The sequence below is a fragment of the Mytilus edulis genome, chromosome 2 (genome assembly GCF_963676685.1).
Source record: "Mytilus edulis chromosome 2, xbMytEdul2.2, whole genome shotgun sequence".
NCBI classification, from domain to species: domain Eukaryota; kingdom Metazoa; phylum Mollusca; class Bivalvia; order Mytilida; family Mytilidae; genus Mytilus; species Mytilus edulis.
Window position 1 is genome coordinate 21,373,066 of NC_092345.1, and position 12,490 is coordinate 21,385,555.

At 30.5% G+C, this 12,490-nt stretch overlaps 1 protein-coding gene across 1 annotated transcript; it reads right to left on the reverse strand.

The window, feature by feature from the left end:
- Window positions 1-4,159: 4,159 nt before the first annotated feature.
- On the reverse strand, window positions 4,160-12,471 carry LOC139511691 (insulin-induced gene 2 protein-like). Its single transcript, XM_071298712.1, has 6 exons — window positions 12,333-12,471; window positions 10,703-10,895; window positions 9,632-9,756; window positions 8,850-9,016; window positions 6,604-6,703; window positions 4,160-5,038 (listed from the first exon to the last, which is right to left on the reverse strand). Exons 2-6 carry the CDS (start codon window positions 10,878-10,880, stop codon window positions 5,003-5,005), a joined length of 606 nt encoding a protein of 201 aa, XP_071154813.1. The 5' UTR covers window positions 10,881-10,895; window positions 12,333-12,471; the 3' UTR covers window positions 4,160-5,002.
- Between the last annotated feature and the right edge of the window lie 19 nt (window positions 12,472-12,490).

The window sequence follows — 12,490 nt, forward strand, 5'->3', positions numbered from 1 at the left end:
GTTTAGTTTGTTTATATGTCATTGAATAGGGTGCTTAATTTCTACCTTCCTTCTAACCTTAATTATTTTCCCCATTATTCTCTATTCTTTTTTAATCCTCATAAGTAGGTCCTTAAACTATTTTTTTAAGAAAAAAAGAAGTTTGAAATGACGTCTAAAGACAATTGAGTCCAGATTATAAGAAGTACTCTGGTACATTTAATGAACATGGGTTCACCATGCTGAAACTAAAATTTATCCTCTGATAATCAAGAAGATATATGCCACCAAGTTTGAGATGAAAATTCAAAGAAGCTGTAAAATTCACACCAGCATATCAAACAGTGATACAAGTAACTGCAGTAACAAAATTGAAACATTCATTGATTGAAATGTTTAAAAGGGGAGCTTATGAAACAAGTGAAAGCTTTAAGAAAAACATAAAAAAAAATGAAAAGAATTGAATGACAACTTATGGTCAATTCTTGCAGCTCAGAAAGAACTGAAAAAAAATCACAATTCTTATTTTTGCAAACCTCAAGAAACGTACAAAAATACGACATGTTCAATTGTTTTATGTTCATGGGTCGTTTGTCAAATGGGACCAAGACAGATCACATTGTCAAAGAAGTAGGTGATTCATTTGAGTTTTGTACAAGCATTTGTAGATACTCATTATAGAAACCAGGATTAAATTTTGTATTTACGCCAGACGTGCGTTTCGTCTACAATATACTCATCAGTGACGCTCAGATCAAATAGTTATAAAGCCAAACAAGTACAAAGTTGAATAGCATTGAGGACCCAAAATTCCAAAAGTTGTGCCAAATACGGCTAAGGTAATCTATTCCTTGGATAAATCCTTAGTTTTTCGAAAAATTCAAAGTTTTGTAACAGGAAATTTATGAAAATGACCATATAATTGATGTTCATGTCAACACCGAAGTGCTGACCAAGACAGATAACATTTGCAAAGAAGTATGTTATTCATTTGAATTTTGTACAAGCATGAGAAGGAGAAGCAAGCATGAAAAAGATGAACAGAAATTAAAAGAGACATTTGAGTGGTCAAATTAAGTAAGAATAAATGGACACATTTGAAGAGATGGCTCAGTCGTCATTTATGATTCTAACGAAACCCAGATTTCTATTAATCCTGTAAAATATTCATTACATACCAGCCAAGTGATGAGAGATTTGTTATCCATAAACGAGTTCTACATCTGTAAGATCCCGAAACATGATAATGTGAAACTCCCTTAATTTTGACAGTATCAGCATTCTAAAAAGGAAGTCTTCATTTAGTATCGTTGATGATAACAATAATGCCTCACAAGTATCCGTGTTTCTATAACCTGATGTCTGATATAAAAAAAAATCCTTTACAAATTACACCGTACAGATTCACCTGATCAAGCACAATGGACAGTCGATTTTCAACCAAAATTATATATGAACCCTGAAGGATATCAACAAATGTACTACAGACAATCCTATTTGAAATAACCACGATCACCAACAGCTTCCAACCAAATAAACTATACAAAGATTATATTCCTTAAACAGAAGTTTGATGTCAACGATTTTAGTGAATTTATATCTCATAAATTCAAAATGGAGATAATAAAATAAACGGTACCAATTTTCTTGCACCAGATGCGCATTTCGACAATACATGTCTCTTCAGTGATGCTCGTGGCCAAAATATTTAAAATCCAAAGCTTATATAAAAGATGAAGAGCTATAATCCAAAAGGTCCAAAAAGTGTAGCCAAATCCGTGATAACTCGTGTCATTTTGCGAAAATAAGTTAGGGTTTCCTTGAAACTTTTGCTTGCTAGCTGACCTTAGCTGGCAACAAATCGATAGCATACTCCATAGATTGGACTGACCATTTTTATACTTATTGCATGTAAAAAGCCATAATTGTAGTAGTGTACGATGATTAGTTTGTTCATTTGTATTTAAGATAACTAGTAATTGAGTATGTTCCTAGTAAATATCCGTTGAGTACGACTTGATAGTACAACACCTGACATACTAATATTTAGCTTCAGTAATTCTGATGAAAATTTTAATACAAAACAGAGTGAAAAAACGTGGAAAGTGAGATGCATAAACTGTCTTATTTCTGTATGTTAATAGCTTTGAGATCCAAATTTACACAGATATCCCATTGCATATTTTAGTTATATTGCTACCTCCTTATATAGGAATTAAGATAAAGGGTGAATCTTGAGTTTATGATAAGATAACATTAGCGTAGCAATCCTTACATACAACAGTATATTGCTGGTCTCCCTTGTGTTCCACGAAACCTCTTTAAATTATTAACATCAATTTAATCAACAATCAAATTCGGGCTTTAAAGTTATTGTGAAACTACATATTCTAGACGTGGCGTGAATCAGATGTGGATTCTATAAACAATACAATACAAGACTCTTTCATCTTGCTATCTGCTTTTCTACACTTTACACAAGTATTCCCCATTCCAAACTAAAAGACAAATTGAAAAAGTTGGTCCTGTTGTGCTTCATAAAAAAAATTGGACAACGCAGATACAAAAGAGGGACGAAAGATACCAGAGGGACAATCAAACTCATAGATCGAAAATTTACTGACATCGCAATGGCTAAAAATGAAAAAGACAAACAGACAAATAATAGTACACATGACATAACATAGAAAACTAAAGACTGAGCAACACGAACCCCACCAAATACTGGGGGTGATCTCAGGTGCTCCGGACGGGTAAGCAGATCCTGCTCCACATTCAGTACTCGTCGTGTTGCTCATGTTATTACAAACCCGGTAAATAGTCTAATTCGGTAGGTCACATTCATGAAAAGGGAAGGGGATTGTAGCTAGATGCTTGATTTCTTGATTGAGAACTATTTTTTTACTTTTCGAGGACATGTTTTTCAACAAACGATCAGTATTCCCATAGGAACAAACTTTGCCCATCTTCTTGCCGACTTGCTCCTTAATTCATACCAGACAAACTTCATTCAGAACTTTTTAGAAAGAAAGAAAAGAACTTAACAATATCCTTTTAAATTAACATTTCGCTATATAGATGATGTACTCTCGGACTATCACTAAATAATTCAACATTTTTGGTGACTATGTTGAACGCATCTTTCCTATCGAAATTGAGAAAAAGGATGCAACAATTAGAGTGACGTCTGCCTCATATATTGACTTTCATCTAGAAATTGACAATGAGGATCGGTTTAAGACAAAACTTAATGAAAAAGAAATGATTTCAGCTTCCCAATTGTGAACTTTCCATTTCTATGTAGCAATGTTCCAGCAGCACCTTCATACGGAGTATATATCTCCCATTTGATATTCTTGGAATTGTATTTCCTATATCATTGAGAGAGAGAGAGAGCTGCTGTTCACAAGGAAGCTATCAAACCAAGAGTTCCAAGTGGTGAAGTTTAGGTAAACCCTTCGTAAGATTTACAGAAGACATCACAAGTTGACCATTATGAAATGATGGTATGTACTAACATAAGGAATACGATTGGTGACACATGACAAGCAGGATATGCTTACCATCTCAGAGGACCTGATATCACCCCGTTTTGGTGGGGTTAGTGTTGCTCTTACCCATAGTTTTCTATGTTGTTTTCTGTACTTTTGTTTGTTTACTTTAGACATGGCATTGTTAGTTTATTTTTTATGTATGATTTTGAATGTCCCTCTGGAATCTTTCAGCCCTTTTTTACCAATGCCAAAATTGAAACAAATCCACTATAATAAAAATACAATTAAATTAAATTGTAGAGTGTTCAAGCTGAAATGTTTTGCCTGCTTTACTGATAATGATTGGTTTAATGTTGAATCTTTAAGATTTTTTTTACTGTATACTGTATTGCATTAACTTAACATTATCAAAGATCCATGTAAATGAGATTAAGTTCAAATGAACCCTCAAAGACAGCCATGTAAACCATAAAACCATTCCATTCACTGAATATATTTGACCTACATGTACTGCTTAGAAACCTTGATCAGTAATCCATTAAATTCATAAAATGATGCTAAGGTTATAGTGAACTATATTAACACATTCAGACTTCCAAGGATCCCATTTTCAACATATAATTATAAAATTACTCCTAATCAAGTAATTCCTACCTGTTCGGGCAAAAGAATTCAAACAATGTATATTTATTTATACTTTTTTCTTGTTTTTCATTTATTATAAACTTTTCTCTCATATTATAACTCAACAATAATGATGTTTCTCTAAGAAACAAGATAATTTTCTTGCGTTCCTGGTTCAAACCCATAAAAATCACTCATACATTTGACCATTTTTCCCTCTTGCATGCATACTTCATACAAACACTTGTCCCATTTCATACAACTCTCACACATGCATACTACACAATCACACTTGATCAATTTCATACATACAATTGTAAGCCTCATCTTTTTCATACTTGCATATTTAACAATAACATGTGTTTCATTTCATACAAAAGTCACTATTATCTTTTCCATTCTTTCACACACATTTGTAATTCATAAATCGATAAATGTTTGCACACTTACTCTTCAAATACACACACTGAACACAATTTTCCACACATCATAACAACCTTACTCTGCCTTGCAAAATATTCAAACATCACCCCAAAAAACCGAAATGATATCTTCATAATGACCAGAAAATGGATTTGTACATGTTTGATTTAACACCAATTAATACCAATCTAATGCCATGATAGGACTGCTAGTTCGTCCTGTTTTATGCTGCCTTCCTTTTTGTCAAACTGAATTCAATTACATCCAACAATGTTTAAGATGTAACAAACTTTACATCCACATGACCAGATTTTACATTTTACTTTAAAATCAGTGTTCCAATAAACTTTTCACTGTACGTTTATATGACTGATAAAAGTTCTTGTAACAACCTTCTGGAGTAATATCAGCAATATGACATAAACAAAATAAAACTTTTGTCTACAGATCTATAATCAAATAAAAGTCTTGATTTGTCCATTTCAATCATTCTTTACTTTTTCCTCTTCTTCTTCAGGCTGCAAATATATACAAAATAAATTGTTAGTTTATATTTAAAGTGCATACAGTCATGACAGTTGAGTGTATATTGATATCATCACAAACTCTTGTAAACAATCAATTTATCAAATAAATAAAAGAAGACTAAAGAACTCCTGCAAATTCAGAAATTATTGCGATTTTGGCAAACAGCGATTTATTTTATTTTTGTGATATTACAGTGCTTATCCAGTGACCTTTGGGGTATCACAATAGCAATGGCCAAAACAGTTTACCAAATTGCAGTTAGATTTCTTCTCCAACTAACTGATCAACTGGTAAAATGTTTTAGCAGATTGCTCAAGTGAAATGTTGTTAGTATGAAGTGAGTGCTGTGAAATCAAAAGTAATACTTACCATCCAGATCCAGTTAGTTGATATCTTTGTCATTTGTTTCAAACACAAAAATGACTTACTATAGTATGAGTCACTGAATAAGAAGATCTAATTTTGACATGGAAACTTCTATCATAAATAGATTTTATAAATAAATAGTTCAAACCATTGTTTTGTAGATGTATATTTTATAGCTTTGTCTTCTAAGACAAAGTTATTGTGTAATTATGATTCGTATAATATTTTCTATACAAATTACTGATCTGCTGGCATTAAAGGGAAATAATTTTTATTGAGTTATTGTACACTAAAAAATTAATCAATGATACCTGGCTTCTGATTTTGCCTACAATTTTTTTCAAAATTTTAATCATCTTAAAAATAAATTTCATTGTTTCTTTTCAAAACAGAGGATAAAAGTTTAATAATCATAAAAGTAATGTTACAAACAAATTAAATGAGGAAAGTTGATATTTGTCAGACAAACATTGTGACAACATTTTGCTGATTTTCAGTAATGTAAATTATTTCCCTTTAATGGTAGCAGATAAGTAATTGCTTTAGAAAAAAAAATCCAAATTACAATTATGCACTAACTTGTTGTTGGAAAACGGAGCTATTAATTATAGACTTACAAAACAATGTTTTCAACTATTTATTTATAAAATCTATTTATGATAGAAGTTTCCATGTCAAAATTAGACCTTCTTATTCAGTGACTCATATTTTAGTAAGTCATTTTTGTGTTTGAAACAAATGACAAATATATCAACTAACTGGATCTGGATGGTAAGTATTACTTTTGATTTTACAGCACTAACAACATTTCACTTGAGCAATCTGCTAAAATATTTTACCAGTTGATCAGTTAGTTGGAGAAGAAATCTAACTGCAATTTGGTAAACTGTTTGAGCCATTGCTATTGTGATACCCCAAAGGTCACTGGATAAGCACAGTAATAAAAATCCTGTTTTATTTTTGTGATATTAATAAAAAAATCCTGTTTAATTCATATAAAAACTTATAATGCAAGTTTAAATTATTGTGATTATATAACCCATACAATTTGTTTTGGCAATAATTTCTGAATTTACAGTTACTGATTTACCAATCATTTCACTTCATAGTCAAACAGAAAAATAAAATATACCGTAATATTTTGGATACAATCTAATAATTTCTCATTCATATAAATAAAATATCTTACCACTGCAAGCTGCCTTCCAATATTGCCAAAAGTAACACCGCCAGAGAAAAATATACATGGAACCCATGATCTTACAAACAGGAAATCAGCTTTTGTATACCTGGAACAGATGGGAAAATATAAATACTAACAATCATGGTGCCTTGGCAATTGCATTACAATTTAATGTGTAAGTGTATTTTTTATTTACCAAACTGTCATTGACAAAATATGTGTAACTATTCATTGATAAATTGTGACAATTTTACCAGTAATAGAACCAAATAAGAAAAACATTGACCTTGTACAGTAAAGACCATATAGTCCAGTCAATCAAGCATAAATTTGGCCCTAACCTTAAAGTAATTGCGACAGAAGATTTTAAAGTTTTAATCTTTAGCATTATAACCCAAATATACACAGAAAAAGTCCCACAAATTATGTATTGAGCAAGACTAAAAAATCACGATTTTAAAATTCCTATGGAAATTAGCATTGAAATGGGAGATAACTCTGCAAAAAGAGGGCAGAAATATCAAGAAGAATTGATAAAAAAATCATGACTTTACCGCTTCTATTTAGCAGAATATATTGATTCGTGATATTTTAGCCATCTTTCATTATACAACAAACCACTTAAGGTGGTACCTAACACTACAGGGAGATAACTCTGTAAAATCAGCAGATCGTTTTAATGACGTTGTGTTGTTAAGCCAACTTAAGGGAATATCAAGCTTCTCAATGATCAAAATAAGTTTTTGTCAAACTGCTATATAACCAGTGTAATTTTTCTGATTAAACGGTTGGTTCAAAGTTTTTGGAATTTTTATATTTTTGTCAAAGGGTCAAACTAAATACTTTGTCAAAATTTAAAGAAAATTAAACGAGCCAAATTAATTTTAGTTCAGGTGTTAGGTACCACCTTAAAAGGTGTTTTCACATCTTTTATCAAACTACAACCTAAATTTCGTAATTCATTAGTTGACCATTTATTAAATTTTTCAACATGTCAAGGTAAAGAATTTTAAATTAAATAAAAATAATTAAGCATATATATTGTTCTTTTTGTGGTTTAAAGTTTCTTTAAACAAGGTAGATTCTGAAAAAAATATTATTTACAGATATAAACAATATCAAAATTTCACATTATTTTTTCAAAATGGTCACATAGCCACAAATTTGCAATTTCTTTAATGAAAAATGCACGAAACAATAAAAATGCCAATAACACTTCGGTTTTGTAAATTTCATGAGGAGAATATGATATAATTATATAGTCAAATACAAACTAAGAACTCCATCAAATTATCATGCTTTACAATGTACATGAATTTTAAGAAAATCAACCAAAAACTGACAAAAAAAAAAAAACCTAGTTTTTGCGGAGTTGTCTTCCCTTCCCAATGTTAATTTCCATAGGAAATTGAAAATGCTGATTTTGAGTTTTCCTTTAGTTAGATTTTATAGGACTTTTTTTCTGTGTATATTTGGGGCTAATTGCTATAGATTAGATCTCAAACATTTTCTGTTGCAATTAGTTTGAGGTTCAACATTAGTTTGACTGGACTAAAATAACTCTGACAAGTCAATAATCATGATAATGACATTAAATTAGAAAAAAATATGTGTAGGCAACATTGTACCACAATCTAAAAAAAAAAGGTTAGGTAACAAAATACAAAGGAATGTTTTTTAAATGCTGGGAAGTTTAAATTAAAACAAAGGGCTGCCATGGAAATTATTTATAAATGTTATTTTTCTTCTGTATAATAAACTATGTTTTACTGAAATGGGTATAGGCACATTTGGTATTTGAACCAACTTTATAGCCTAAATAGTTGAGAAAAACTTCGATCAGCAATGCTTTCTCTTCCTAACTTTAATTAAGTAACACAAACAGTATCAAATTTGACTATGGTCTTTAAAGTCCCAATTAGTAATACAAAATGTAGGTTCAATGTAGGATGACATTATTTCAAATCATCTGCTTGAATTTTTGCTTGTACCTGTATTTCTATTGTCTATAAATCAGGAAATACAGAGATAGGAACGTACATTTTATTTTTTGTTCATCTTTGTATAGAACTGTTATTATAAAGAACAAACAATAAAATTTAGTCAAGAAAAAACATGTCTATTATTTTAAAGACACAGAAGGAGAGGGAGTATATGTAAATGTTCGTTAACGTGAAAGGGCTGTATAGCCAGTCAAGGACATTAAAAACATCCATCATTATAACAGAAGACTCAGTAATTAAGTTAATTACCTGTAAATTCCAGAATAAACAACTAGTTGAGTCATAAATGTAGCCAGGACAGCAATGCCAACTCCCAAACTAAAGCCACTGCCAGATCTGTCAAATAACCACCACAGACCTATAGACATTGCTGCAAGTGTCAATGATAGTTGGAAATTGTCAGCGAAGTCTAATCTCTAATACAAGATTAAGGAAAAAATCTATAACATATATTTGTACTCAGTATTAAAAAATGGCAAAACAATTAACACGTCAACAGACAGTTTAAAGAAAACGATAAATAGAATTTATTCTGAATAGTTTAACTGTTAATAAAAAATAATGGGGAAAATTTTAACTATCATGACTAGAGGAGGTACTCATAACATTACCAAATTCAACTATTTTATTTTTAATTTTTACATATCTAATTTGGGTTATTTCATACATAGAAAATTGAAAATATTATTCCCCAATTTGTTTGATATACTATTATATCAATTTTCACTATGTTCGAGTGAAAACATAAATTTTCTTGTACATTGCACATGAATGCTTTTGAAAATATTACACAGAATGCATCAAATAAGGTGTTTTCAATTTGTTTTTATCCAAATTTCATATTTAAGAATTTCACAATTACAATATATATTGATAAAACTTAAATTATAGAAAAATTACCAGAAATACTGGTGAAAATATCTACATGACATGTACCTCAGTACCTGGAAATGTAAATTTTACAATACACATACAAATGTACATGTGCATGTATATTCATGATATTATGAAGAACTATATATAAAGGATACAGCACTAGCATGGTTGATTCCTACAAACACTGCTACACATCTCATCACACTTGACCATTCTCTTTTATACACAAGTGGCTCTCCTAATTTCTGGTCAAAGAAAGGGTACAACAATCCTATACAAGCTGCAAAAGAGAAAATTTATTGTTTTAACAGAGATGATGCTCAGGTTGGGAAAAACGTTTATCTGGCATTGGATAAATTGTTGTTGTTACCTATGTTTACAATTGTCATTCATTAAAAATGAAGGTTTTATCAAATTAAATTTTCTTTTCACTTAACAACTGCATGATAGATACAAATGTATATAATCATGATAATGTTTTGTTCATTATTTTTTTTTATGATGTATTGTAAACTTGTTTTTTTTTATTTATGTATAGGCCTTCAACCCCATAGGGGTATAAATGTGCATTATTCAATAAACTAAATAAACTTGAAAAACATAAAAGGCTAATCAAATGGAATGATAACTTACAATGTACATGTAACACCTTTAGCAAATTATCCACATTCAAATGATACAGATAAATCAAGTCAGACTTATGGTACATGTACAAGGTATTAAATAGAAACACGTCTTTGTTGAAAATGTACATTGTATGTTGACTTTGATACTAATTTGCCTTATGGTGTACATTGTAAAGTCAGTCTCATAGACTGTTTACCACAATCAACACAGCATGTAGTTTTATTCAAATTACAACCGAAGAGGTACTAAGAATAAGATAGGCTCAAAATAGCAAAAATAGCATGTTGAAATACAAGAATGTAAGAAATCAAACTTTTTTTTCCACAAATGACAACATTTAATTGCAGCATTCCACACTGAATTATAATTAACCAGTTTTTATGTTTATGTTATTACATTTGAAATTTTTCAAATATTCAGAAGTAATTCATCATTTTACATGTATATACATGTACATGATATATATAATACAACACAACATTAAATTGTATGTGTATAATACATTTTTTTGTACTTATACATTACATGAACTGTTTGATTTATTCTACTCAGCATGTAATTATACATGTAATTATATATAGCAATGTATAGGTACAAACCTGCTGCTACTCCAACTACTGGGTGAACCCACCAGTCTGATGTAAGGTAACTATTATAAAATTCCATAGGAAAATTAGGTATGCCTCGCTGTTTTTGCAGTAAATTCAATACCACAGAAAAAAATGTTCCAACAAAAAATAACACAGTTGCTCTCAATGATACAGTACAGGAAGCCATTACAAATTATATTTTCTGAAATAAAAAAATCAATAAAAAGTCATATATTCATGATATTTGACAGATATTGTTAATGACTAGTCTACAAGTCATGTTTATTTACTTGAAGATGTTACTGTAAGTATGATTTCCTTAATTTAACTGACCTTTAAAGATTTGAATATTACACCCTTTCAAGAGGTCATAATTATTTTGACTAACAGTTCTTGCCTTTCCAACTGTCATGCCAGTCCAATATAAAGACAGAGAGACACTATGTCACATATTTATATATACAATGTACAAAATGTATGAAGGTCATAATGAGGGTACCTTCATGAAAAATAACAGTAAACATTCTTGCCAAATGACATAATTTTTGGGATCAAATTTAAATGTACACTTTCTTTAAGCATGTTAAGACAATAATAAAGTCGATGAATCAGTGTCACATTAATTTTTTCCCTAAAATAATGGTAATAATAATTACTTGAGACCTCTTATGTATCAGGATATTTTGACAAATCATGGTTAAACTTGAATATGACTGTTTGACTGTAAAGGGCATAATTTAATACCTCCATATATGGGACAACATCCTAGGCCTAATGTGCCTCGAAATGAGGAACTCAAAAGTCATGTGTAAAGAAAAAATCCCTGTGTAGTGATATTTGACATGTTTCTATTTTTAACAAATGACTGAACTTAATTATTTGTGGTGATTAGGAAAGTAGAGGAACATAGAATAAATGTGTAAAAACTATGGAGCTATTGAATGTGTTCAAAGTATTAAATTTTCAAAGAACTTATTGTGTTAAAAAGGGGATATTTTACCACAAGGAGCCGCATCACAAAAGGATGTTCGGGGTTTGCTAATTTACGGAAAAAGTAATCTCATTTCGTACCCCAAAATTTAACCACATATGTGAAAATGTCACAGCTTCGAAACGAGCTATCATACATGTACATATCCAAGTTTACGATATGGACTGAGCTACAGGAAAAAACGTTACCATTACCGCCTATGAAAAAACAATTAAAGATATTGAGCCTTATATGAATCCATTTTTTAGGATTTGTACCTCTAGCTACAAATGCTCATGCAATTATGCAAATAATTATGACATCTAGAAAGACTATTTTTCATTTTTTGCCAGTATCATGGATGTCTTCCAAGACACTGACAGTAACAGCAACAACAGCAGTTACACCCTGAGTTACAATAACAGCAGTTTGTTTTCATCAATAATGGTAAAGATTCATAGACCACTGTGTAATATTGACAAGGCGTAGGTCTGAGGGAGCCAATCTACACACTGGTTTAAATATGTACTGATAAAAACCTGTTATTTACAGTTAAAACTATAGCATGATAGGTGGTTTATGAAATAATGTTGTTGTTTTGTACTTTCCAAAAAATTGTATATGTATTTTACGAATACCCTTTGTAAAAAACAATCTGATGTTACTTACCTGCTTTACACTGAAGAATGCGTCCGATTATGCTCTCTGTTGTTGTTTGTTTACTATTAAAATATGATTAAAACCATGTTGGATGTGATGTTGATCAGCTGTTATCATGTATCTGCCGAGATAGTCGAACCATAAATTTCGGCCAATCAAATAAGGGA

Coding starts and splice junctions, on each gene's coding strand:
- LOC139511691 (XM_071298712.1), bottom strand. CDS start 10,880: ATGGCTTCCTGTACTGTATCATTGAGAGCAACTGTGTTATTTTTTGTT. Junction 9,017..9,631: donor GAATCAACCATGCTAGTGCT/GTATCCTTTATA, acceptor ATCTTGTATTAG/AGATTAGACTTCGCTGACAA. Junction 6,704..8,849: donor GTTTATTCTGGAATTTACAG/GTAATTAACTTA, acceptor CATCTGTTCCAG/GTATACAAAAGCTGATTTCC.